Source organism: Chrysemys picta, chromosome 14, assembly GCF_011386835.1.
Source record: "Chrysemys picta bellii isolate R12L10 chromosome 14, ASM1138683v2, whole genome shotgun sequence".
NCBI lineage: Eukaryota > Metazoa > Chordata > Testudines > Emydidae > Chrysemys > Chrysemys picta.
The window spans coordinates 44,710,485-44,737,080 of NC_088804.1; the positions used below are offsets into that span (position 1 = coordinate 44,710,485).

The 26,596-nt window shown below is 54.6% G+C and overlaps 1 protein-coding gene across 1 annotated transcript; it reads right to left on the reverse strand.

Moving 5' to 3' along the window:
• Window positions 1-464: 464 nt before the first annotated feature.
• On the reverse strand, window positions 465-26,596 carry DHX38 (DEAH-box helicase 38). Its single transcript, XM_065567689.1, has 27 exons — window positions 26,445-26,596; window positions 21,904-22,269; window positions 21,047-21,234; window positions 20,781-20,891; window positions 20,172-20,343; window positions 19,801-19,919; window positions 19,585-19,661; window positions 18,521-18,676; window positions 16,635-16,796; window positions 15,548-15,655; window positions 6,416-6,528; window positions 6,191-6,328; window positions 5,685-5,871; window positions 5,423-5,608; window positions 4,551-4,691; window positions 4,290-4,400; window positions 4,046-4,162; window positions 3,721-3,828; window positions 3,494-3,606; window positions 2,807-3,015; window positions 2,552-2,706; window positions 2,301-2,456; window positions 2,075-2,209; window positions 1,796-1,921; window positions 1,344-1,439; window positions 929-1,050; window positions 465-720 (listed from the first exon to the last, which is right to left on the reverse strand). The coding sequence occupies exons 2-27, from the start codon at window positions 22,224-22,226 to the stop codon at window positions 636-638; spliced, it is 3,714 nt and encodes a 1,237-aa protein (XP_065423761.1). The 5' UTR covers window positions 22,227-22,269; window positions 26,445-26,596; the 3' UTR covers window positions 465-635.

Consider the following 26,596-nt stretch of genomic DNA (forward strand, 5'->3'; position numbering starts at 1 on the left):
GCTGCTGCCTGTTCTCAGCCCAGGAAGGGCACCGCTACCTCAGCCTTAGTGGAAGCCGACAGCAACTGGCCGTGCTGGGCCCTGGACTGGGGCTGCAACCCACAAATCACTGGCTCTGGGAGGGAAAGGGACCAGAGTCGGGGGATGTGGCAGATGCAGGGCAGGGTTCTCCCCCAGCGTAGATCATTCACCTCCCCGCGAGGCTGCAGGCAGGTGTGCACTGTCTACGGTGGCGGCGCGCTGGGGAACTTGCACCAGCCCCTCTCGTAGAGCCCTGCGACGCAGGGGCAGCTGATCCAGGCCGGAGCCGTGCCAGGCGCGTGGGAGCTGGGCCTCACACATCGGTGCCCAACAGCTTGGGGCTGCTTCATGCTCACACAGCCTTGGCTCCAGTCGTGTTCGCACCTGCAAGGGGCCCTGCCCCCGGCCCAGCTCCACGAAAGGCAGCAGGACAAAGCAAGGGCTGGAGGCCACCAACATTTATACAAATAAAATTATTTCTCCTCTGTAGCAAACAGTGCCAAGGTGTGTGCAGGTGGCAGGGCAGGGCAGGGCCCCAGCACCCCAGAGTCACATTTACACACAGTGGGGACAGCTCCCCGCAAGGAATCCATCAGCTCCAGGGAAGCGCCTGCTCACAGGCCGAAGCGGGCAGGAGTGCGGCGCGGCGTCATGGGCTCCCCCTGCTCCTTTCGCCCCGGAGTATAGATCTTCAAAGACCTGCGAGGGAGAGCAAGGGCCGTTAGCCACAGGGCCGGAGGGCCTAGAACCCTGCCGGCTAGGCCAGAAGCCCCAGTGCTAGACCTGCTCCCCGCCCCCTGGGCGCAACTCACAGCAGTCGTTATCCCCCTGCAGGAGAGAACATGCCACAGGCAGCCCGTGCCGCGGCCCTTTGGGGACAGCCCCTGCTGCCATGCCCAGCACCCACCTCACGCTGCCCAGGGGGTTGCGGCGCTCCTGCTCTTCCCGGCGTGCTCGCAGCTGCTCCTCAGCCAGAGCCATCTCCTCCTCCATGGCCGACACCTCCTCCTTGGCCCGACGGCGGTTCTCCTGCAGCGGCAGCAAGGGCAAGAGCTCTGAGTGCAGCGGCCCAGCGGCTCAGAGCTGGGAAGGGGAGAGGCCCATGGCATAGGCTGCAGCCTACGTCCAATCCTGCCTAGCTGGGTGCCCTGCGCAGCTCCCCGGGCCTGCCGGTGCGTGGGCGTAGCTGGGCACAAAGCAGGCGGCATCAGCTCGGCTGTGGGCAAAGCCCAGTCTCCATGGAGGTTGCCCCATGGGAAGTTCCCCCCACCCCCTTTGCAGAGCTATTGGCCTGCACCCCTGGCAGCTGGGAGAAGCCTTACCTGGCGCGACTTCCCTGCATGCTTGATGCTGTAGAACATGGGGCCCAGCTCCGCTAGCCACTCTCCATCCACAGACGTGACACACTGCATGTACTCCTGGGGGGAGAAAGGGCAAGGGCAAGGGCAGGCCACGGGTCCCACCCTCCCCTTCCCAGGCACCACTGCCACACGGCACTGTCTGCCTCCTGTGGCCCCAACAGCCCCCTCAGCCCAGCACTAACCCGCATGATGGAAGGCAGAGCTCCTGGGGAGGGCCAGGTCCCAACGCCCCCCAAGAACATCCCGCCCACCAGCAGGGAGGGCGTGGCCCCCACCACCACCCCACACACAGACACCCTCTGAGAACATCCCGCCCACCAGCAGGGAGGGCACGGCCCCAACCCCCCCCTCCGCCCCCTACACACCCTCTGAGAACATCCCGCCCACCAGCAGGGAGGGCTCGGCCCGCTCACCTTGGTGGTCATGACCAGCTCATGATACACAATGTAGTCTGGAGTGTAGCCCATGCCAAAGAGAGAGCTGGTGGGGTGCAGGTGGCAGGGCATGCCAGTGCGGATGTTCACATACTCCCCGATGCCCTGTGGAAAGAGCCGGGTTAGCACAGCCCCGGGCAGCACCCTGCCCCTCCTGCGGCCTGCGCCCTGCCCCTCCCGCGCCCTGCCGCGGCCTGCCCCTCCCGCGGCCTGCACCCTGCCCCTCCCGCGGCCTGCACCCTGCACGCCCGACTTCACCTTCAGCTTGGCAGCCTGGTGGAAGTAGGCGGCACAGATGCACTTCCTGACGATGTCCCAGTCTGAGCCGCAGGACGCCAGGCTCATGCGCTGCTGCACCATGATGTCCTTCAACTGGGCACGCACCTCCCGCACCTGCAACAGCACATGACTGTCAGAGGCCTGCCCCACTTCAGAGGCCCCACCCTCTGCCCCCTCCAGGCCCTGCCTCCCAGCACGGCCCCACCTTCCTCATGGCCTTGGCGTGGATGAAGTGCTGGTTACACCACAGCATGGAGTAGCTGTTGTTTTTCCACTGCAGGTAAACGTTCAGGTAGGTCAGGTGATCGCTCTCCGGTACAGCAAACTTCTCCCGCACCTGGTCGCTCTCTTCCTCCCGGCCCTAGGTGGGAGCAGGGGGTGCAGGGTTAGGGCTGGAGGGGAGAGATGTCCTCCCCCCAGCCCGCACCCGAGGAGAGGAGGGGCAGCAGCACGCACCTTGGGCCGGTAGAAGATGGCAGGCACAGAGAGCATGGAGACGATGAGCAGGATCTCGGAGCTGCAGCCCATGTCACAGGAGACAATGAGCATCTTGGAGAGCGCCGGGTCCAGCGGGAACTCAACCATCAGGCGCCCCGTTGAGGTCAGGCCACCTGCCAGAGCAACACAGGAGCCGGTAGCAAGGCAAGCTCCCAGCACCCCCTACTCCCCCCCCCCCCCCTCGAATCCCCCAGCGCTCCCCTTCCTCCTTACCCGTGTTGTCCATGGCTCCCAAAATCCACAGCTGGTACATGGAGTTCAGCATGTTGTCCTCGGGGGGCGGGTCCATGAAGTGGAACTGCAGCAGGTCCTGCACGCCCAGAGACTTGAGCAGCAGCACCACGTTGGCCAGGTTGGTGCGCTGGATCTCGGGCACCGTGGTGGTCAGCAGCTCATTCTTGTAGGCGCTCTGGGTGTAGAGCCTGGGGAACCGATGCTGTGAGCGCCATTCCCTCCTGCCCAGCCAGCCCCTCAGATAGCGCCGCTTCCCCCGAGCTCAGAGCCTCCTGCCCCGCCACGGCGAGCTCTCTAGAGCAGGGATCCCGGGCACAGGAGCTGCAGCTCCAGCTTGCCCTGCTTTGGGGCAGGGAGTGGACCCTGCACACACACCCAGCAACAGTGCAGGAGAGGCTGGGTGCACAAGGAGACGCCATCGCTGCAGCCGAGGGGGCCGAGGCACCTGGCTCTGCACCTGCTGCTCCCTGTGGTGCAGTCGGGACACCCCTGACATGGGAGCACCCCCTCCAAGGTGGGGCACTTTGGGGTGTGCACACAGTTCAGACTCGCCTGAGCTCCAGGACCCTTCCCACAGAGCAGCTAGAATCAAGCCAACTGAGGGGAAGCAGCTGCTGTGTCCACAGCTCAGCACCCAAGGGGTTAATGCTGCGGCGAGGCGCCTACCTGAAGCACTGACCTGGGCCCGTCCGGCCAGCGCGACCCGACCTCTGGTTGGCGTTGGCTTGGCTGATGGGGTAGATCTGCAGGGCGTCCATCCCTATGCGGGGGTTGAAGACCTGGCGGGGCAGGCAAGGAGCAGTCAGACAGGGTGGGAGGTGCCGGGCAGGGCCCAAAAGGTGGCTACGCAGCAGCTCCGGGGAGCAGGGATCCGCCACCGACCCTCGCCTCACCTTCAGCTTGCAGTAGCCGGAGTCAATGACAAACATGATGCCGTCCACAGTCAGCGAGGTCTCCGCAATGTTGGTGGCGACAATGCATTTCCTGACACCGTCCGGAGCCTACAACACACCAGGTGTCAGCGCCCTGAGGGGCTGGCAGCCCCCCGCTCCCGACGGACAGTGCCCCCCAGGGATGCAGACAAGGAGTGCCAGGATCAGCGCCCCCCGGGGAGCGGTGGGTCCCTGGCTTTTACCTTCTGCCCAGTCAGACATCAGGTGCCCCCGCAGCAGGCCCAGCCGCTGCTCCCTCCCCCCAGCAGACCCTGCCAGGTGCTACCTTCTGGAAGATCTTGGCCTGCAGGTCAGAGGGCAGCTGAGAGTAGATGGGCAGCACAGCCAGAGCTGGGGCCTTTTCCAGTTCCTCCAGATGCTCCACGATCTGCTCCGAGGCCACCTGGGGACAGAGGGGAGTGAAAGCAAGAAAAGGCACAAGGGGACCGGGGGGGGGGGGGGAGGCCTAGCGCTGCCAGGTCCCAGGGAGGGATGGGGGGGGCCTAGCGTTACAGGCACACTGAGGTCACCTCGATGTCCTCCTGGCCCGGCATGAAGATGAGGATGTCTCCAGGGGCTCCAGACAGATGCACCTGCAGGGCCTGCTTCACCGCAGCCTCCACGTAGTCCTCCTGCGGGGTCTGAAAGGCAGAGAGCAGTTCGAGGGGGGCCTGGCTGCCCACAGCCCGAATCCCCCCCATGCACAGGACCCATCACACAGCACATCCACCTCCGCCCCTGCACGGCCAGCCCTGCCCAGACCCCCCTCCCCCCACGCCCGCCCTGGGCACCTTGCTGAACAGGACATCCACAGGGAAGGTGCGGCCAGGAATGTGGAAGATGGGAACGTTCCCAAAGAAGGAGGCAAACTTCTCTGCATCCATGGTGGCCGAGGTGACGATGAGCTTCAGGTCCGCGCGCCGCGCCACCACCTGGAGAGACAGACTGCAAGGGCAGCAGGGGGCAGGGCCCAGGCCACTCCCCCCCGACACACACACACACACACACACACACTGCGAGGGCAGCAGGAGACAGGGCCCAGGCAGGCACTGGGCTGACCATTCCCCCCCCCAAACACTGTGAATGCAGCAGGGGGCAGGACCCAGGCCACTCTTCCCCCCACCCCCAACACTGCGAGGGGGGCAGGGCCCAGGCAGGCACTGGACTGACCATACCCCCCCACACACACACACACCCAACACTGCGAGGGCAGCAGGGGGCAGGGCCCAGGCCACTCCTCCCCCCACACACACACTGGGAGGGCAGCAGGGGGGGCAGGGCTCAGGCAGGCACTGGGCTGACCATACCCCTCCTCCCCCACACACACCCAACACTGCGAGGGCAGCAGGGGGCAGGGCCCAGGCCACTCCTCCCCACACACAAACACTGTGAGGGCAGCAGGGGGCAGGGCCCAGGCCACTCCTCCCCACCACACACACACACTGCGAGGGCAACCGGAGGGCAGGGTACTGTACTGACTGCCTCCCCTCTCTGCGAGGGGCACGGCTCACTGCCCCTGCCCCAGAGCCTCCATCTCCCTACCCTTCCCTCCCCAAGTCCCAGCAGGGCATCCAATCCATGCTACCAGCAGCCAGGCTCTGGCCTGTGCCCTCTGCTGCCCCAACCCCATCCCATGGCCCGCCCCACCCTCGGGTGCACCGACCTCCCGCAGCAGGCCGAAGAGCACGTCCGTGTTGAGCGAGCGCTCGTGTGCCTCGTCCATGATGATGGCGCTGTAATGGTCCAGGTCGGCCTCACGCAGGGACTCCCGCAGCAGGATCCCGTCCGTCATGTACTTGATGACTGTGTTCTCTGACGTGCAGTCCTCAAAGCGGATGGCATAGCCCACCTGGAAAGCGGAGAAGTCAGCACCTGCACCTTGCCAGCAAGTCAGCAGGGCTACCCCAGGGCCTGGCCAGACTCACCTCTTCTCCCAGGCTCACGCCCATCTCCTCGCTGACCCGCTTGGCTACCGACATGGCAGCCACTCTGCGGGGCTGGGTGCAGCCGATCATGCCGTAGTCGGTGTAGCCGTCCTCATGCAGGTACTGAGTCAGCTGGGTGGTCTTGCCACTTCCAGTCTCCCCCACCACAATGACAATGCTGTTATCCCTAGGGAAGAGCAGACAGAGGTCGCTCAGCAGCAGGCTTCAGTCCCTGCCCCAGCGCACGAGCTGTGCAGCCTGTTCCCGCAGCCGAGGGACCCCCCGGTGCAGAGACCTGCCTGGGGGGTGGGGGGAAAGCAGGGGAAGGCAGCAAGGTCCCCATCTCCTGATGCCTTCCAGTCAAGGCTGGAGGCCTCTCTGGAAGATGCTTCAGTCAGACAAGTTATTGGGCTCCATCCAGGAGCCGTACAGGAGTCGACGGCCCATTCGGCTTCACCTCTCTGCCTGAGAGAAGCTGCCCGGGAGGGAGGGGCTAGCAGCGGTACCTGATGATGGTGAGCAGCTCCTGCTGCACAGCAAAGATGGGCAGATACTGCCTCTGCTCCACAATCGACTTCTTCTTAGCAAACTCGCTGCTGGCCTCACTCTTCTCCTTCATGTGATCAGCAAACTTCTGCTCTGTCCTGGGGGGACACAGCAGCCCCTGAGTGCGTGACTCCATGGACCTTACCCGAGTCCCAGGCTCAGAACCCCACCAAGCAGACTCCTACCTGTAATCCACCTTGCCATCTTCTGTCAGAGTCTGGTCTGGCTCCTCCTCTTTCTTGATGCCCATAATGTCTCCCAGTTTGGTGCCAGCCAGCTCCCAGTGCTTGTGCTGAGCCTGAAAGGCAGAGAACAAAGTGCCAGCTCACCACCAGCAGTGCCAAGAGCAGAGGAAAAAAGAGCCCAACCCTCTGCAGTCACATCCCAGATGGGACATTCGTAGATGGCCAGAAGGGCCCATTGTGACCATCTAATCTGGAACCTCACCCACGACTCCTGCAGCATCAAGCTCACAGCTGCTGGGTGAGCTAGAGCAGAACTGTTTTTAGACAGACACCAATCTTGATTTAAAGATTTCAAGCGCTGGGGAATCCAACACATCCCTTGGTAAATTGTTCCTACAGTTAATTCCTCTCACTACTAACAATTCATGCCTTATTTCTAGACTGAATCTGTCCATCTTCATCTTCCAGCCACTAGATCTTGACTCAAACCCTCAACATCTCCCTCATGAACACAGAGTAACAATGGGATCCTCTCTAATTCACTCTAGAGGCCCAAAAAGCCACAATCAAGAGAAAGCTGCACAGGTTAAAAAAACAACCTAGCTTAGAGGGAAAGTGAATGCAGCTATGAAAAATAAATAACTTTTTATATACAGATATAAACAAACGGAAGAAAGATGATGTTCAAAGAATGAAATTCAATAAGGACAAATGCAAAGTACTCCACTTAGGAAGGAACAATCAGTTGCACACATACAAAATGGGAAATGACTGCCTAGGAAGGAGTACTGCGGAAAGGGATCTGGGGGTCATAGTGGATCACAAGCTAAATATGAGTCAACAGTGTAACACTGTTGCAAAACAACTAAAAGTGAACATCCTTCTGGGATGTATTAGCAGGAGTGTTGTAAGCAAGACAGGAGAAGTAATTCTTCCACACTACTCCACGCTGATTAGGCCTCAACTGGAGTAGTGTGTCCCATTCTGGGCGCCACATTTCAGGAAAGATATGGACAAATTGGAGAAAGTCCAGAGAAGAGCAACAAAAATTATTAAAGGTCTCAAAAACATGACCTCTGAGGGAAGACTGAAAAAAACAGGTTTGTTTAGTCTGGAGAAGAGAAGACTGAGAGGGGACATGATAACAGTTTTCAAGTACATAAAAGGTTGTTACAAAGAGAAGGAGAAAAATTGTTCTTAACCTCTGAGGCTAGGGCAAGCAGCGATGGGCTTAACTTGCAGCAAGGGAGGTTTAGGTTGGACATTAGGAAAAACTTCCTAACTCTCAGGGTGGCTAAGCACTGGAATAAATTGCCTAGGGAGGTTGTGGAATCTCTGTCACTGGAGATTTTTAAGAGCAGGTTGGACAAACACCTGTCAGGGATGGGCTAGATAATAACTTAGTCCTGCCATGAGTGCAAGGAACTGGACTAGATGATCTCTTGATTCTATGAATATAAATCATAAGGTAGGAACTATAGAAAAATGGTAAGGGAAGCAAAAGGACACAAGGAGAATTCTAAGGCCAGCAGAGTTAAGGACAATAAGGAAGCCTTTTAAAGTAAATTAAGAACAAAAAAGATCCCAACAACACAGTCCATTACTGGATAGAAAAGGTAGTTTTGTCAACAATGCAGAAAAGGTAGACAAGTTCAATAAATATTGCTGTTCTATATTTAGGGAAAAAAACGATGATGTAGTCATGTCACCAGTCATATCATATGCTGATGCAACACTTTTCACTCCATTAATAACACGGCAGATGTTAAACTGCACCTACTACAGTTAGGACATTTTACAATCAGCAGGTCCAGATAACTTGCAGGTCCAGAGTTTTAAAAGAGCTGGTCACGGAGCTGCTGGGCTGTTACTCTTGGAACACTGGGGAAGTTCCATAAGACTGGAAAAAAGCGTATATCATGCCAATATTTAGAAAAGGTAAATAGGACGACCCGGGTAAAGATAGGCCTGTCAGCCTGACGTTGATCCTGGGCAAGATAATGTAGAAGCTGATATAGGACTCCATTAATAAAGAATTAAAGGAGAGTAATGCAATTAATGCCAATCAACCTGGGTTGTGGGAAATAGATCCTGTCAAACTAACCTGATATCAAATTCATGAGATTACAAGTTTGGTTGGAAACTGTGGTCTTGATGTATTATTCTTATTATTAGAATTTGCTGTCAGAGATGGTGACATCATCAGCCAATGATTTGCAGTGACAACTGAATAACGTAAGGGTGTTCCATGTCCCCACTTGATACATCTAGAGAGACTTATATGTAGTGCTGGGGAGGAGCCGGTGGTTGTGGTACATGTAGGTACCAATGACATAGGGAGGGACAGGAGAGAGGTCCTGGAGGCCAAATTTGGGCTGCTAGGGAAGAGATTGAAGTCCAGGACCTCCACGGTAGCATTCTCTGAAATGCTTCCAGTTCCACGCGCAGGGCCAGTTAGACAGGCAGAACTGCAGGGTGTCAATGCGTGGATGAGACGATGGTGTAGAGAGGAGGGGTTTAGATTTATTAGGAACTGGGGAAACTTTTGTGAAAGGGGGAGCCTATACAGGAACACCTAAACCAAAACAGAACCAGACTGCTGGCACTTAAAATTAAAAAGGTCGTAGAACAGTTTTTAAACTAAGGGCTGGGGGAAAGCGGACAGGTCCAGAGGAGCACATGGTTTGGACAGAGACATCCCTTGGGGAGGATCTACTAATGGAGATTGTCTATATCCTACTAAGGAGGAGAAGATGGAAGATAATAAAATACAGGTAGGATCTGATGAGAAACAGTCAAATGAAAAAAAGTCCCATTCAATTACATCACGTAATGGAGACAGCTAAAAAGTGACAAGTTTTAAAAGTAATTCTATACCAATGCTAGAAGTCTAAATAATAAGATGGGTGAACTAGAGGGCTTCGTATTAAATGAGAACATTGAGAACATCTTTTTGCGGATACAGACTAACACGGCTGCTACTCTGAAACCATTGATAAAATAGGCATCACAGAAACGTGGTGGAATGAGGATAATCAATGGGACACAGTAATACCAGGGTAGAAAATATATCGGAAGGACAGAACAGTCATGCTGGTGGGGGAGTGGCACTATATGTGAAAGAAAGCGTAAAATCAAATGAAGTAAAAATCTTAAATGAACCAGACTGTACCACAGAATCTCTAAGGATAGTAATTCCATGCTCAAATAATAAGAATATAGCAGTAGGGATATATTACTGACCACCTGACCAAGATGGTGATAGTGACTGTGAAATGTTCAGGGAGATTAGAGGGGCTATACAAATAAAAAACTCAATAATAATGGGGGATTTCAACTATCCCCATATTGACTGGGTCCATGTCACCTCAGGACAGGATGCAGAGATAAACTTTCTTGACACCTTAAATGTCTGCTTCTTGGAGCAGCTAGACCTGGAACCCACCAGAGGAGAGGCAATTCTTGATTTAGTCTTAAGTGGAGCACAAGATCTGGTCTAAGAGGTGAATATAGCTGAACCGCTTGGTAATAGTGAGCACAATATTATTAAAATTTAACACCCCTGTGGTGGGGAAAACATCACAGGAGCCCAAAACTGTAGCATTTAATTTCAGAAAAGGGAACTACACAAAAATGAGGAAGTTAGTTAAACAGAACTTAAAAGGTACAGCACCAAAAGTGAAATCCCTGAAAGCTGCATGGAAACTTTTTAAAGACATCATAATAGAGGCTCAACTTAAATGTATCCCCCAAATTAAAACACACAGTAAGAGAACCAAATAAGAGCCACCGTGGCTAAACAACAAAGTAAAAGGATGGGCGACGGGATGGATCACTTGATGATTCCCTGTTCTGTTCATTCCCTCTGGGGCACCTGGCATTGGCCACTGTTGGAAGACAGGACACTGGGCTAGAGGGACCTTTGGTCTGACCCAGTCTGGCTGTTCTTTTGTTCATATGTTCACTACTGTTTGCACTGGTCATTGATTATGTCATGAGGAAAGTAACCACAGAAGGAAACTGAAGAATTTTATGGACAAACAAAGCACCGCCCAGCTTTTGGCAGACACAGCAAAAACTAGTTGGTTTGTTCATCAACAAGAGGGAGACAAAGTACATAGCTACCAATGTCCCCAGAGTAACCATCAGAGTGGACAAAGAGTGAGATGTGCAATGATGCTGACGCATGCTAGCTGTCAAGCAGCGACTATCAAAAGTAGCAACAACTTTCATAACTCTAAAAAGATTTGGAAGAGCAGCTGATTGGTACTGACATCATGTCTGTCCTCCTTTAGGGAGCAGAGACAAGACAATCTACAACAGAAATTGTTAAGATCATCTCATTCCAAAGGAAATGTCTGCAGAAGATCGTCAAAGACCATTGGAAAAACTGCAAACCAGTGTAAAGCATCAAATATGCTAAGACGACGACGACGGAAATATTTAGGACACACTTTAACAATGCCACCAACATGACTTTCACCACAAGTGATGATATGGAGAAAAAGACAGCGACCTATAGAAACATGACACAGAACACTGGAGAAAGGAGCAAAGTCCATAATTTCAGCTTGAACTGACCAGCACAAGGCTGAAATAAATGCCAGAACCTGGCGGACGCCCTACACAGCGGGAGGCCACAGAAAGAATAAAGATTATTCTTAGACTTCTGTAAGGCATTTGACTGGGTCCTACACAACATTTTGATTAAAAAACTAATACACAGAATCACCATGGTACACATTAAATGGCTGAAACACTGGCTAAATGACAAGTCTCAAAATGTAACTGTAAACAGGAAAGCACTGAGTGGTTGCCTTTCTTGTGTGGTCCCATAGGGATCGGTTCTTGGCCCTACGCTATTTAACATCTTTAATCAAGGACCTGGAAGAAAACAAACTCACTGGTAACATTTGCAGAGAACACAAAGATCTGGGGAGTGGTAAATAATGATGAGGACAAGTCACTAATACAGAGCACTCTCGACTGCTTGGTAAACGGCACAGCAAACAAAGTGTGTTTCAATACGCCCAACATACGGCAATCCACCTAGGAACACAGAACGCACTTACAGGAGGGGGGACTCTGTCCTTGTTGCACTGACTCTGAAAAGGACTTGGGGTCATGGTGGATAACCTGCTGAATGAGCTCCCACTGTGACGCTGTGGCCAAAAGGGTTAATGTGATCCTGGGATGTATGAACGGGAATATTCAATAGAAGGGAGATTATATTACTTCTGTATTTGGCACTTCTGTGACCATTACTGAAATACTGTGTCCAGTTCTGGTGTCCACCGTTCAAGAAGGATGTTGATAAATTGGAGCGGATTCAGAGAAGCGCAAGGAGACTGATTAAAGGATTGGAAAACCTGCCTTACAGTGATAGACTCAAGGAGCTCAATCTAGCTTAACAGAGAGAAGTATAAAGAGGTGATTTGATCACATGGGGAAAAATATTTGAGAACAGGCTCTTCAATCTTGCAGAGAAAGGTATAACATGATCCAATGGTCGGAAGTTGAAGCTAGACAAATTCAGACTGGAAGCAAGACACATTTTTACCAGTGAGGATTAAAAAATGGAACAATTTATCAAGGGCTGCAGTGAATTCTACATCACTGGCAATTTTTAAATTAAGATTGGATGTTTTCCTAAAAGCTATGGTCTAGTTCTACGGTTCTCAAACTGTGGGTCGGGACCCCAATGTAGGTCACAACCCCATTTTAATAGGATCACCAGGGCTGGCTTTAGACTGCTGGGGCCCAGCGCCAAAGCCCAAGCCCCCCCACCAGGGCCAAAGCCCAAGCCTGAGGACTTCAGCCCTTGACGGAGGGGCTCAGGGTTACAGGCCCTTGGGCTATGGCTTTGCCCCCCAACACACACACCTGGGGTGGTGGAGCTTGGGCTCTGGCCCAGCTGCCCAGGGCAGGCTCAGGCTTCGGTTCCCCCTCCCAGGGTCACATAGTAATTTTTGTTGTCAGAAAGGGGTTGCGGTGCAATGAAGTTTAAGAATCCCTGATCTAGTTCAAACCAGAATTATTTCAAGGAAGTTTTACAGCTGGCGTTATACAGGACGGGAGGGATAGCTCAGTGGTTTGAGCATTGGCCTGCTAAACCCAGGGTTGTGAGTTCAATCCTTGAGGGGGCCATTTAGGGAACTGGGGTAAAAATCTGTCTGGGGATTGGTCCTGCTTTGAGCAGGGGGTTGGACTAGATACCTCCTGAGGTCCCTTCCAACCCTGACATTCTATGATTCTAGGAGGTCAGACTAAAATCACAGGGGTCCCTTCTGCCTTTAGAATCTATTAATGCAATTCCCATGGACACAGGGGTCTCCTTCGTTGCAGGGGTTGGGGGAGGAACCCAGCAACAGGAGGCTGAGTCCCCGCCAGCCAGCCTTCACCTTTTTATTTGCCCTACAACCCTGGTTCAACTCTCCTACTCATCAAAAGGATCATTCCCTTGATCTGGTCTCCAACAAGCACTGCTCTTTCTGGTTGTTGAGGTCCCCACTCTCTGACCCTCACCTGGTCTCTTCCCAGCATCACCCATCAGTCCCACCTCAGACTGTTACTCAGTCTTTCCATGATTTCCAGTCCATCAGCACTGACTTCTTGTCTGCTCTCAGCCCTCTCCTCCCTCTCTTCCATGGACATCCTTCCTGAGTGTCTCCATGATTCATTCTCCTCCTTTCTCAACTCTCTTGTCCCTCTCTCCAGTCACAAGATCTACCCTGCCACCTCCCAGCAATGGATCAGCCACAACGCCACTTCTGCCATTCTGGCTCTCGTGGTGCAGAGCGTCTTGGGTGAAAATTCCATGGCTGGGCTGATTCCCTCCATTACAAATGCATAATCTCCTCCTTCCATTCTGCCATCTTCCCAGATGAACAACTCTACTTCTCCAGCTGAACTGAATCCCGCACCCACAACGCCAGCCGCCTTTTCACCACCTGACTTGCTCCTCAATTCCTCCTTCCATCCCCCTTTTCTCTCAAGAGAAAAACTGGCAAAATACAACATATGATCTTCCCCTCTTCAGCTAACCTTCCCTTCCCACTCCTCCCCCCAGTCACAGACGCAGAAGTTTCTCAAGTTTCTCATCTACTCTCCTTCTCTAATTCCACTGACCCCGTCCCATCTCCCGATCTTCCTCGCACCCACTCTCCATCCTTTCCCTTATTCTTCTGCTTAACTTCTCGCTCTCCTCTGGCTCTTTCCCCCTTCCAACACAAGCACGCTGTAGTCACTTACATCTTAAAAACCCATCCTTTACCCCACGTCCCTTAACTCCAACCACCGCCTCATCTCCCTTTCCTCTCTAAGCTCACTGACCACGCTGCCTACAATCACTGTCTGGAGTTCCTCTCCTCCAATTCCATCCTAGATCCTCGACAACTCAGCTTCTGCCCTTTGCACGCCACTGAAACCCTCTCAGCAAAGTCTCTAATGACCTCTTTCTAGACAAAGCTCAGAGCCAATCCTCCATCCTCATCCTCCTTGACCTGTCAGCTGCTGACACCATGCTCTTCTTGAAATCTTGTCCTCCATTGGCTTCCATGACTCTGTTCTCTCCTAGTTCTTTCCCTACCACTCTAACCACTCCATCAGCACGTTCTTCAGAGAATTCTCCTCATCCTGTCTCCAGCTTTCCATGGGGGTTCCATGAGGCTCTGTGGCCCCTTCTCCCCTCTCTGGGTATCTCATTTGCATCAACTATCATCTCTAATAGATGTCTCACAGAGCTACCTCTCAACCCCACACCCATCTCTTTCTGTCCAGGCCAGTGGTTCCCAAACTTTAACAACCTGTGAACCCCCTTCACTAAAATATCAAGTCTCGTGAACCCCCTCCTAAAAATAAATATTTCCAGAGATTTTCTCCTTTACCTGAGTATAAATTATAAAAGCAGTGATCTTGAAAATATAAAATTTGTTTTTATGACATGCTTATTACACACTATTTATTATTAATTATTATTTATCATTACATTATGAAGATGCAAAACTCTTCCAAGATCTCATTTTCGTAGCTTGTATCACTTTGAATAAGCCAGTTATAAGACAAGGCTCCTATGCTTCATCAAGGAGTGTCAGATGTGAAACAGCAGGAAGGGATTTAAGAAGCCAACTCAAAGAGTTCCTCCTACACAAGCATTCAGGTCTTGAGCAGTCCAGGCAAACAACACATGTTACAACAAAGCTTAAACTTGTTCTTCATAGTAATTTTAAAAACAATACTAGCTGCCTATTTATTTTTAAAAACAGCAAAAGATATCCACCTCCCTTTCCATTTCTTATAAGGAGTCTTGAAGTTTAAATCTCCTCAGTATGATAGATGTGCTTGCTTTGATCTGCTTAGCTCTTGGAAGTCCAGGGGCTCCAGGCTGCTGGCCCGTGCTGCCGGGATCCCTAGGGACAGCTCTGTCCGCCATTAGGGAATTTTTTCCTGGGAACCCCCTGTAACCTTTCGCGAACCCCAGTTTGGGAACCACTGATCCAGGCTAAAGTCTGGGCCTGTCTCGCTGACATCTCCTCATGGGTGTCTAGCTATCAGTTCAAGCTCTACACGGCTAAAACTGAGCTCCTACTACTGCCTTCTTTCTCGATCACTGTGAACAACACTACCATCCTGCCTGACATTCAGGCCTGTCACCTGGGAGTCATCTTCGACTCGTACCTCTCTCCAGGTCCTCACCTCTGGGCTATGTCTAAACAGTGCAGGTTCTTTTGGCATAAAATCTCTAACGTACAGCCCTTCTTATCCATCCACACAGCTGAAACTCTCGGCCCGGCTCTCCTCGTCGGGTGTCTTGATTGTGTCTCGGGCCTTGACAAATGCAATCTTGCCCCCTCCTTTGTCATGATGCCTACAAATAACTGGACAGTGGCTAGGCTGCTGGTGTGCAGAGAGCAGAGCCTATCGTGCAGACCAGCTGTCTCAGGGTTTCCTTGGATTCCCCCACTGGCCTGTTTATAGCCCGTCGTTTGTCTCACATTCAGCTCGCTGGGGCAGGGACCATCTTTTGGTTCTGTGTTTGTGCAGCGCCCAGCACAGTGGGGGTCTGGTCCAAGACTGGGGCTCCTAGGCACAGATCACCACCCCCAGGAGATAGCAGCCGTGCCCGGCGCCTACCTTCTTGCGTTCCTTCTGTTCCCTGTGTTTGCGCACCAGCTGGCTGCCTTTGCGGGCGATGATCGCCAAATCCGAAGTGGCATCCTTGACCGGGATGACTGGCTCTGGCTGGAGGGGCAAGAGAGGGAGAGGTTCCAAAGCAGCACTGACTGAGGCCTTGTCTACACTACAAAGTTGTCAGCAAAAGGCAGCTTTTGCCAACAAAACAGGGGAGGTGTACGCACCACAAAGCTACTTTTGGTGGCAAAACTCCGCTCTTTTGTGACAAAAGAGAACCACAACCAGAGGCATAAAGTTCTTGCTCAAACTTAAAGGGACAAAGCCTCAGTATAGACACTGCTGGTTGTTTTGGCACCAGAATCCCCAAATGCCTGTTTTGATCCCTGCCGCCTGCAGGCATGCGCCCCTCCCCTTTCAAAGCTCTGGGAAGTATCTGACAGCCCAGCTATTTGGGGAACAAAAAGCAAATCATTAGCGTGGAATGCTCCTGTTCCGCCCTGCACTTGGGGGACAGACAGCTGTGCAGCTTTGAGATTCCTCAGCATGGAGAGCTCCCAGAGCTGCTCAGGATGCTGCGGGAGAACTGGGAGGGAATCACGGGCAGGCAGAGTTGGCTGCTTTAGGAGAGACTCCTGTGCTGAGCAGAGGGGGCTGACCCCCTCCCCCCCTCGACATAGGTCGCTCAGCCTGCTGTCTCCCCCGCCCCAGACACACCACTCTCCTCTCCTTCCCCAACATGCTTCAGTTGAAAAAGCGGCTGACAATCTAGTAGGATGCCCCTGGAAGGATGGGATTGAGAAACCTGCATCATGTGACGATGTACCTAATGCATGAGGCATTGCAAACCCTTCCCAAAGCACCCCGCAGCCAGCTGCACCATGGGATTGCTACCACAGTGCACGGCTGTCTGTGTCCATGAAAGAGCTGTTAGTGTGGATGCGGTCTGCTGACACAAGGAGCTAGTGTGGACATACAACAGCAGTTTTACTTAAAGAGGCATAACTTTTGCAGACAAAACTTTGTAGTGTAGACAAGGCCTGAGCTTCATTGCAGTGGCCCAGTGGCTCTCCCCCAGCAGAGCCCCTACCTGCTTGGTGAAGACGATCCTCCCATCCAAGAATGGGGGCACCAAGTTGTGCACCAGCAGGTGCACTTTGGCTGCGTTATCTTCCTCAAAGTCCTCATCCACCTCTAGCCGATGGACCACCCCGCTTGTCAACATGCGATTGGTCTCCCAGCGCTCATTGTCCTGAAGGAGAACCACAGGCAGCAGCGTCACAGACCCCACTCCGGCTTGTGAGGAGGGCGCAATACCCTAGCTTCCCTCATCAGCCTGCCACACTCACAGATGGAGAAGAGATTCCTCACATCTAAGCTGCAGGGAAGCACAATAGGGCATCCCCCATACTCACCTACAAAGAGCACTCTGACTTGTATAGCTACCCTACTGTCAGAGAGTCACAGAGGAGCTCCAGGACAGTAAGATAGTGACGTGGAGGGGCTGCAGGGCCAGCCATTGGTCTGGGCATAGTGAACTTTAGGCTGATGACAGATACAATGCGTACCCGGTGAGCTGGGGACATGGGGCTCAGCCAGGCCAGTTGCCTTGGGAGAAACGCTAGTAGAGACTCCCCGGGAAGAGGGTTGTGGGATGGAAGCCAGGTCCGATTGCAACGCAACCCATCCACAAAGAGTGGCTTTGGGGCTGCATATGCAAAGGTCTCTGGCCCACAAACAGAGAGGGGAGCGCCCCCTTCAGGGAGGGCTAGAAAGATGGCACTGGCAATGCAGTGTTCAGATCTGGTCACCACACTAACAGCAGGCTGAGCCAATTCAAAGGACAAGCCACAGAAGTGACTGAGAAGCTGGCAGGCTGATTGGAGGGAAGATTAGCAGCACTCCATCTGCCCTGCCCAGCTGAGAGATCACTAAGGAGGAGATAATGGCGTCAGTGCGCACAGCTCAAGGGAGAGGCGATAACCAGGGGCCCCATGGGGAGGGGGAAGCCAGAGGCTGGGGTAACATTACAGTTGTTGGGAGGGTACCACTGGCTACCAGGGAGGCAGGCTGGGCTGTAGAACTGATGCCCTGGGAGGAGGCCCTCATCACTGGGTGCTGTATGACAGGCAGACTACCTCTGGATCACTCCAAAGCTCAGGACGGTGCAGGGAGTCTGGATACACCACTAGCCAGTGTGCTGAGGCAGCATCCAGGTGTTACTCCTGGGAGAATTCAGCACCCCTGGATGGGCGCAGAATTCATGTCCCGCACAGATTTCTTTGCTTCCCCGCAGAAAAATGACGGAGGTGAGAGATCACCCCGCAACCCTCCCCCAGGGACCGATCTCTGCGGCAGGTCCTGCCCTTGTGCTGTGTCAGGATTCAGTGCAGCCTCACTGCCGAGTGCTTGTCCCAGAGGGGCAAAGGGGGGCTGCAAGGTGATCTCCCACCTCTGTGCAGCCAGTCGCCCGTGCTCCCCACTGCCAACTGGAGCCTCCACATTTATTTTTTGACAAAATGTGCAGAATTTTAAAATATTGTGCACAGAATTTTTAATTTTTTGCCACAGAATTCCCTCAGGAGTTGGGTGTGCTTGCAGTGGGCAAGGGACCCATCACTCTAGTTCTAATCCCAGCCTCCAAGTGACAGTACCTAGGGGCCCTCCACACCATGTACATCTGGAGCACTGGGACACCCAGACTCAGGGCAGGGCCACAGCTCCCACTGTCCATCCCCACACCGGGGGTGGAGGTGGGGACAACACCAAAGCGATGGGGCATGGCTCCCCAAAGCCAGAAGCTTCTTTCGTGTCCCTCGTCCATGCTAGGCCATCCCAAAGTCACCTTCTATTCCCTCCACCCTCCTGATCTGCAGGACCTGTCGTCCCCACGCCTCACCCCCCAGTAATATGGGAATCCCGAGATGGAAAGTGCCCTGAACGTTCAGAGTGGCCTGGCCCCCCTTGCGCTCTTACCTCATTGATCTGCCTCCGCTGTGCAGAGATGCGCTTCTGCTTCTGCTTGTGCAAGTGCTGCTCCCGCTTCTTCACGTACTCCTCAGACGAGTAGGCCAAGGGGTTGTGGAACTCGTCATAACCCTCATCCATCATGTACCAGTCCCGGTCGGCTTGCTGAAAGACGGGGGCAGGCATGGAGGTGGGAAGGAGAGAGATGGGGAAGGCAGGGTGAGAATGGCCAGAGACAGAGGGCTCGGGAGGGCTGTGCACTCAGTCTGCTACCACAGTCCCAGAGGGGAACTGCTCTGACATGCAGGACCTGCTCGGAGGAGGGGCTGCCCCAAGCTAACACTAGCTGGGGGGCTTTGTCTGCAATGGAGCGCAGCCATACTCAGTCTCACCACTTGGGGGAGCCAACAGCTCAGAACAGGATCCAGAAAAGTGTTCGGGCAGCATTTTGGGAACTGAGCATCCAATCTCCACAAACGGACCCCCTGCATCCATGGGCTCCCACACTGAGCCTCACCCTCCAGCACCCAACACAGGGACCCTGCACTGAGCCCACCAACCCCCAAGGGATCCCATCCTTGAGCCCCTAATGAGTCTCCCTCCTCCCCGACCCCACACACACAGGGACCCTGCCCCATCACCACAGCATCCATGTACAGCAACCCCAGACCAACCGCCCACACCCTGCTGAGCCTCCTCCCCCAGACCCACTGGGGCCCTACAGACCCCGACGCAGTTCTGTCTGCCTTGGTGCGCCTCAGACCCAGGCTGGGTGCGTTCTGCTCCGCCGGCCTCATCCCAACAAGTCAAGGTCCAGAAGACCCCTCCTGCCATTTCCACAAGTGGGGCAGGGCGGAGCAGGAGAGAGGGCTTGGGGAAAGGGGTCAAATGGGGACAGGGGCGGAGCGGGGGCCTGGCCGGGGTATGGGGCTGGCCACTGGATCCAGCGCCACATGCAGCATGCAGCTGCCTAGGGCACCACAAAATTTGGTTCCCCTTAATTACATGGTGCCCTACGCAGCTGCATATTCTGCGTATGCCTAAGGACGGCCCTGCGCCCGAGAGGCTTTTACCCGTTGGTCGTCCTCCCACTGCTGCCGCTCCTCCTCTGTCTCAAAGGAAATACCCTCTTCTGCATCTTCACGCCTCCCTGGAGAAAGGAACAACCTGGTCAGTGCAGGCCCTCACCAGCCCTCGCCCCCTGCTTCTCAGCCAGGAGGAAGCCAGCCCCTGTGTTATTCTCAGTGATGGAGGAGGGGCTAGGCAGTCTGGTCTCTCCTCTGCCTCACCTTTGCCCCTGGAAAGCCGTGGCGTGGCCCCCAGGTGCCTCCGGTCATCAGCCCATTCATTGTATTTGTAGGAAGGGGTGGGCAACGGTGTCTCATCCGGGTACTTGCTCTTCACTGACCTGCAAAGACAGCAGCAGGACAGGAATGACTGACCAGCCTCACGGCAGCTCGGTGCCAGGTCCGGTGGGGGGAGGCGCCTCTCCCCGCCGCAGCCCTGAGCCCCTGCGCAGGGCTTAATAGGCAGCTGCGTGGCCACACAGCCGCAGAGCTTAGAGGGAACTTAGACCGCCACCCTTGCAGCATTACCAGGGAGCGCAGCCCCCTCCAGCTACCCCTCAGCCCCGCTAGACCCCGCCCCTCCACCCCACTACCTGTCCCGGTCCCTCCTGTCTGCATCACGAGCGGAGGATGCTCGATGGCTGCGGTCGCGCTCGGAGTCCCTATAGGAAGGCGTCGGGGAGGGCGACTCCCACTGCGAGCGCCGGGAGCTGCCATAGCCGCAGTCCTCTTCCTCCCAGCTCGAGCGAGATGGCGTGGCTGCATCTGGGGAAAGGAAACTGGGATTGATGTCTCCTGCTGAGCCAGCCTAGGCCCCTGCCCAGCTGCAGCCAAGGCCTGGGACCTTCCAACAGGGAGCAGAGCAAGGGGGCCCACTTACACGTCTACAGACTCACCCTGGGCTTTCTATGGGCTGACCCAGATCGTCTAAGGAGACATGCCCCCAGGGGAATAGCTGCCATAGCTCCCCATACCAGCCACACAGACCTGCTCCCGGGGGACAGGCACAGGCTCAAAGATCACCCCAGTCCCACTCCCAGGGAAGGTTGTAGATATGAGGCAGTTCACTAGTCCTGGGTCTCTTCAGCAGGGGACTTTCACTCAGCTCTCCCCTTGGGAAGGATCCAGAGCCCCTCAAGAGGAGTGCAGGCCTCCCGCCAGCTCCTGTGGAAGAGCACTGGAGGAAGGGCAGCTGCTCCTACCCTTAGGTCGGTGTCTGGGGCTCTCTGGTTCGCCCCTCCTGCTGCTGCCCCTCTCTGACGAGCCATCCTTCTCTGACCGGCTGCTGCTATGACGGCTCCTGTCCCGCTCCTCTGCAAACAGAGTACCAGGTCAGACCTCCAGGGTGGGAACACCCTCCAGAGCCCACCACACCCCAGATTCAGGACCATGCCCTGGGATTCGGAGCAGCCAAAGCCAGGGTCCCAGAGCCTGTTTTAGCAACCACAAAGGTCTCCAGGACAGTTACCTCGGTCCCGTTTGCGGTCGTGGTCCCGCTCTCTATTGCGCCCCCGCTTGTGCTCCTTCTCCTCCTTGGAAGAGGCGTAGACGCCGTGCTCTCGCCGTTCCCGCTCCCGCTGCCGGCTGCGCTCCCAGAACTCCTCGCTGACGCCCCCCGTGTGGGATGGCGTCTCCACGTGGGCAGAGCGGTAATGCCTGAGGGGCAAAGGGCAGTTCGGCAGGGTCAGGAACGTGCTGTGACTCTGCCTGCAGCCCCCACTACTCCCTGACACATCACACGTGAGCCTGGCAAGGAGTGTGCAACTGGAACCTCTGCCAAGGAGCTGAGCCTGGCAGCCTGCCTGCAAATTCCCCTTGCTCCCAGCTTGGCAGGCCTGTTTCTACCCTCCACCCCAAGGCGACAGCACAAGCCTCAGTAGCGGAGACAAAATGCTACCAAGAGCCAGGAGGAAACACTCCCACCCCCAAAAGCAAGGGGGCTGGGACAAGGTCTTGCCCAAGGAACACCTGGCTCCTTCTCCGAGATATGTATGTGGCAACCAGACTTGTCTCCACCCAAGGCCTTTCACTCGGGGAAGCCTCCAGACCTCATCCCCATGCATGAGCCCTCACTCTGTCTAGCAGAGTTCAGTCCTCCAGCAGCTCCCAGCTCAGAGAAATCCTCAGTCTCTCCTCTCCCCAGGCACTTGGGGCCCACAGTTTCCGTCCTATGTGCCCTGGATCCAGCACAACTAGCTCCATGAATTAGCCCAGTTGCCTTCAGGCACTCACTCCAAGGCCCTTCCTGAAAATGAGGACATGGCAGCCACCCAAGGGATGGACGAGGCCCTAAACTCCCCTCACACCAAGTGCCAGGGCCTTCACCTGTCCTGCCGGCTGCTCCTGCTGGCCCTGTCGCTCCCCTCCTCCTCAGAGCCTCCCAAGTCATCTTTGGCCTCCTCCCAGTCTTTGTAGGAGGAGACTTTGGACTTCTTCTTGTCCTCTGCGTCTTCCTTCTCCTCTCGCTCCCTGCGTTTCTGTGCAGCCAGCAAGTCCAACCCCAGCAGTGAGGTGCGGGGGGCTGGAGCTTTGAAGACATGCTGCTCGCTGCAGGCACTTTTCTTCTTGATGATCAAGCCTCCAACCTGTGTCTCCAGATCAGCTCCTTCCAGCCGGTGCATCGAAGTGTCCTCAGGGACATCCTCCATCGCTAGGATCTTGTGGCCCAAGCTGTCTCTTCCCTGGGGCTCTCTGAAAGGAAACAATCAGGCACTGGTATGAGGAGACAAGGTTGTTGAGACTCATGGGGTTGGGCTTCTGATTAACCAACAAGAGCAGAGGAAGGGGGCATACATGGGGCCCCCTGCACTGCTCTTCCCCCAAAATAGCAAGCCTCTCACTTCCCCAGGAGACAGGAGGGAGGAGCTCAGAGTTCCAATTTCCCTTGAGGGGAAGAAGAATCGATCATTTCTGGATCAGTGCTGAAGAAGTTCAAAGCCCCAAGACACTACACTGGGAACGTTTACACTGTCAGGCTGACACTTAGGAGCCAGGTCTCCTTTCAAAAGCCCAATCCCCAGAGTTCACCTCAGCAATAGACCACCTCATGGGTAAAAGCCCTTTTGACTACTAGAAAAAAGGCCCCTCCCACATTCTTAGAAAAAAACATCAGCCTTCCCCATCCTGCTCCACGTCCTTTCTAAGCTCGATGTCTGGATAACCTGACCTCCTTCTGGCATCCTAAAACATTCTCTGTACAAAGCAATCCTTTAGGAACACAAGGCTGTCTCAGACATGGCCTGTGCCACCAGCAGCTTCAGAGAAAAGGTGCACGAAACGTTGAGCGTGTAGTTATGGAATAACTTGCCCATCAGAAAAACCCCATAAATTAGACAGGTGCTTTATGCCCTAAAAGAGAAGGAATTGTACCCCTCTTTTTATCCTAATGCAAAACTGGATATTCTCATTCATGATACAGATGCCCAGTCCTTTATTGAACGCTACCAAAATACTGGCCTTGGTGATATCCTGTGGCCATGAGTTCCAGAAGCTAATTATACATAGGCTAAAGCATATTTCCTTTGATCAGTTTTAAACGTGCAATGTCACTGCACATGCCTCGCTCTTGTACTGTGAGGGATTAAGAACAGTGCTCGTTTGGCATGCTCCGTTCAAAACCTCTGCCTGCCCCTGCCCCAGATGCAGCACAAATCTCCCCACACAGCACCCTGGCCCCAGTGAACAAGAGGTTCGTGGGGCCCAGCTGGACCCACTCACTGCCCACCACCTTAGCCTTGCTGCTCTGCACAGCCCAAGCTATTGCCTCAGTGTCTTGAGCCCACAAGCTCAGCCCAGGCCCCCACCTCACTCCCAGGCTTGGCTCTCCTGGGCACAAGCGACACCCTGAGGGACCCTCGGGCCCCTGTGATACAGCATCCCATTGACGCAAACAGGCAAAAGCTTCACTGATCTTTACAAGCAACTCCTGTTTCAGACCTAACAAACTCATTACAACTAATACAGAGACAAGTGGGTGAGGCAATATCTGATTGGACCAACTTCTGCTGGTGAGCGACAAGCTTTCTAGACAAAGGCCTGATCCCCACTAACCCCCCACTTTGGACTAAGGTACGCAAATTCAGCTACGTTAATAACGTAGCTGAATTCGAAGTACCTTAGTCCGAACTTACCGCGGGTCCAGACGTGGCAGGGAGGCTCCCCCGTCGATGCCGCGTACTCCTCTCGCCGAGCTGGAGTACCGGCGTCGACGGCGAGCACTTCCAGGATCGATCCCAGAATATCGATTGCCTGCCGCCGGACCCGGAGGTAAGTGTAGACAGTGTAGACGTACCCACAGAGAGCTTCTTCATGCCTGGGAAAGGTGCTCAGAGTGTCTCAGATTGTTTAACATAAGTAGTTAACACATGGTAAAAGACCATTCAAGGGGAAGTGGCCCATTAACATGGCCCATTGCAGTAACAGGACCCCAAAAAAGGGGGCGGAGGTGTTAGCGGGTTACAAACTGTTGTAATACGCCATAAAGCCAGGATCTTATATTAAGACCCTGATTTTTGATGTCATGCAGTTATGAATTTAAGCCCCAGGCTCGTCTTTTGAAGGCATTGTGCAGGTTTCCTTTGAGGATTAGGACTGAGAGGTAAGATATGGAGCGATTGTTTTGTGAAACGTGTTCTCCCATGATCGGTATTGCTGGTTTTGTCTGTTATTTTTCTGTGAGTTCATTCGAGAGCATGGTGATTGCCTTGCTTCACCCACATAGTTTTTCTTGGGGCATTTGGTACCCCATATGTTGTGACAAGCATGTGTAGGACCATGGCTCTTGGAAGGTGTGTTTTGAGTGGTACTGATGTCTGCAGGTTTTGCATGTGCTGTTGTGGCAGGGTCTGATGCCACTCTGAGGGGATGTCTTCACCAGCGGCTGTGTAGTTGCAGCACCTCCACGAGGGGAGCAGTTCCCAGCGCTGGTGCACTGTCTACATTGCCACTTTACAGTGCTGAAACTTGCAGTGCTCAGGGGTGTGTTTTTTCACACCCCCGAACAAGAAAGTTGCAGCGCTGTAAAGTATAGACAAGGCCTTAGTTGGTGTCTCTGTGGGGAGCCGACTGATGATGAGCTTCATGAGATTGGGGGTTGTTTGAAGGCAAGAAGAGGGGGCTCCTGGGTTACTGCAAAGGTGTTAACAGGCCACTTCGCTTAGAATGGTCTCATACAATGTAACTATTTAGGCTAGCTGTACACTCAGGGTATGTCTTTACTAGTAATGTTAAAGCGCTGCCGTGGTAACGTAACGTGGCTGTGTACACTGCCACTTTACAGCGCTGAACCTTGCAGTGCTCAGGGGGGTGTTTTTTCACACCCTCGAGCGAGAAAGTTGCAGCGCTGTAAAGTGGCAGTGTAGACAAGGCCTCAGAGTACCCTTCCCAGACCTGAAGAGCTCTATGTAGCTCAAAAGCTGGTCTTTCTCACCAACAAAAGTTGGTCTGATAAAAGATATTACCTCACCCTCCTTGTCTCTCCCATATCCTGGGACCAACACAGCTAGCTACAATAACACAGCGTACACCAATTACACACTTTCAAGGTATTAATTTATTGATAATCACTTAGGCTATGTTAACACTAGAGAGCTTACAGTGGCACAGCTCTCCTGCCAACATAATTAACCCCCCTCCCCCCAAGGAGCGGCTGTGCACACCAGCACTTATGCTGGCGTGATTTATGTCACCCATGGGGTGGCATATTCACACCCCTGAGCAACATAAATGTTGCTGTAAGTGGTAGTGTAGACATAGCCTAAGACATGCATCTATGTGTAACAGTTAAGGAATAATGTAGCATTATTGAAAACTTCACCCTATGGTCTTGGAGTAAAAGACAGTCACCAGGAAATCTTATGCCTCAGTGATGGCCCACTGATGTAATGCAAGGTTCAGCTGCCCTCACTTGCCCCATCCCACATCAGTCAATGGAAAACCAAAGATAACAGAAAACCATCAAAACCACTTGAAGGTAAAAAGCAACATTATAACGAAGGACCACCCTCTCTATGAATAGAGAAACCACAGCCTGGAGGCATTCTTCTTGACTGGGAGTGTTTCATGGAAGATTGCATCCCTGTTCTCACGAGGCCAGCCAGCCCTACAACAAACCAATCTCTGGGGGGAACCCACTTCATTAGAGAAGAAAGGTAAGTACTGTATTGGCTCTAGCTTGCAGGTTATGGCTTTGTTTTGTAGGGCCGTTTCCCTCGCTCTCTTGTTCTTAGCAGAATCTCTACACGTCCTTGAATAAACCTATTTTTGTTTTATGATAAGTCCTCTCAAGTGTTGGCTGATTTACAGTGGGACTAGCAAGGGGCTCGGCTCCCGGGGGGCTCACGGCTCCTGGGGGGGCGGGGCAGGGGGGCCCGGCTCCTGGGGGGCTCACGGCTCCTGGGGGGGCGGGGCAGGGGGGCCCGGCTCTCGGGGGGGCTCACGGCTCCCGGGGGGGAGGGGCTGGGGGGCTCGGCTCCCGGGGGGGCTCACGGCTCCCGGGGGGGCTCACGGCTCCCGGGGGGGCGGGGCAGGGAGCTCACGGCTCCCGGGGGGCTCACGGCTCCTGGGGGGGCGGGGCTGGGGGGCTCACGGCTCCTGGGGGGGCGGGGCTGGGGGGCTCACGGCTCCTGGGGGGGCAGGGCTGGGAGGTCCCGGCAGGCTCGGCTGGGGGCGCTGAGGGACTCCAGGACGCGGCGCCCCGCGGCTAACCGGCCAGGCGCCAGGGCTGCCCGGGGGCGAGCGGCGGACACCCCGCCAAGCTCCTCCCGCCCGAGGCGGTGGTGACGGGGCGACTCACGGCCCCCCCGGCCTGGTCCCGCCCCCGGCCTCGGGCCTCCCCTCCCCCGGCGGGTCCCCCTCGGGCCTCTCACCTCTCGGCCCCCCCAGCCCCGCCGCGCGCCTCTCCTCGACGCCCGTTCTGCAGCCGCCTCAGCGCTCACTGAGCGCCGCCATTCCCGTCCCACAATGCGCCGCGACAGCAGCCGCTCTACCCCGCCCCGCACCATAGAGAGACAAGCCGGGA

Coding starts and splice junctions, on each gene's coding strand:
- DHX38 (XM_065567689.1), bottom strand. CDS start 22,226: ATGGAGGATGTCCCTGAGGACACTTCGATGCACCGGCTGGAAGGAGCT. Junction 15,656..16,634: donor GGATCGTCTTCACCAAGCAG/GTAGGGGCTCTG, acceptor TTGCCCCTCCAG/CCAGAGCCAGTCATCCCGGT. Junction 6,329..6,415: donor GATGGCAAGGTGGATTACAG/GTAGGAGTCTGC, acceptor GTGTCCCCCCAG/GACAGAGCAGAAGTTTGCTG.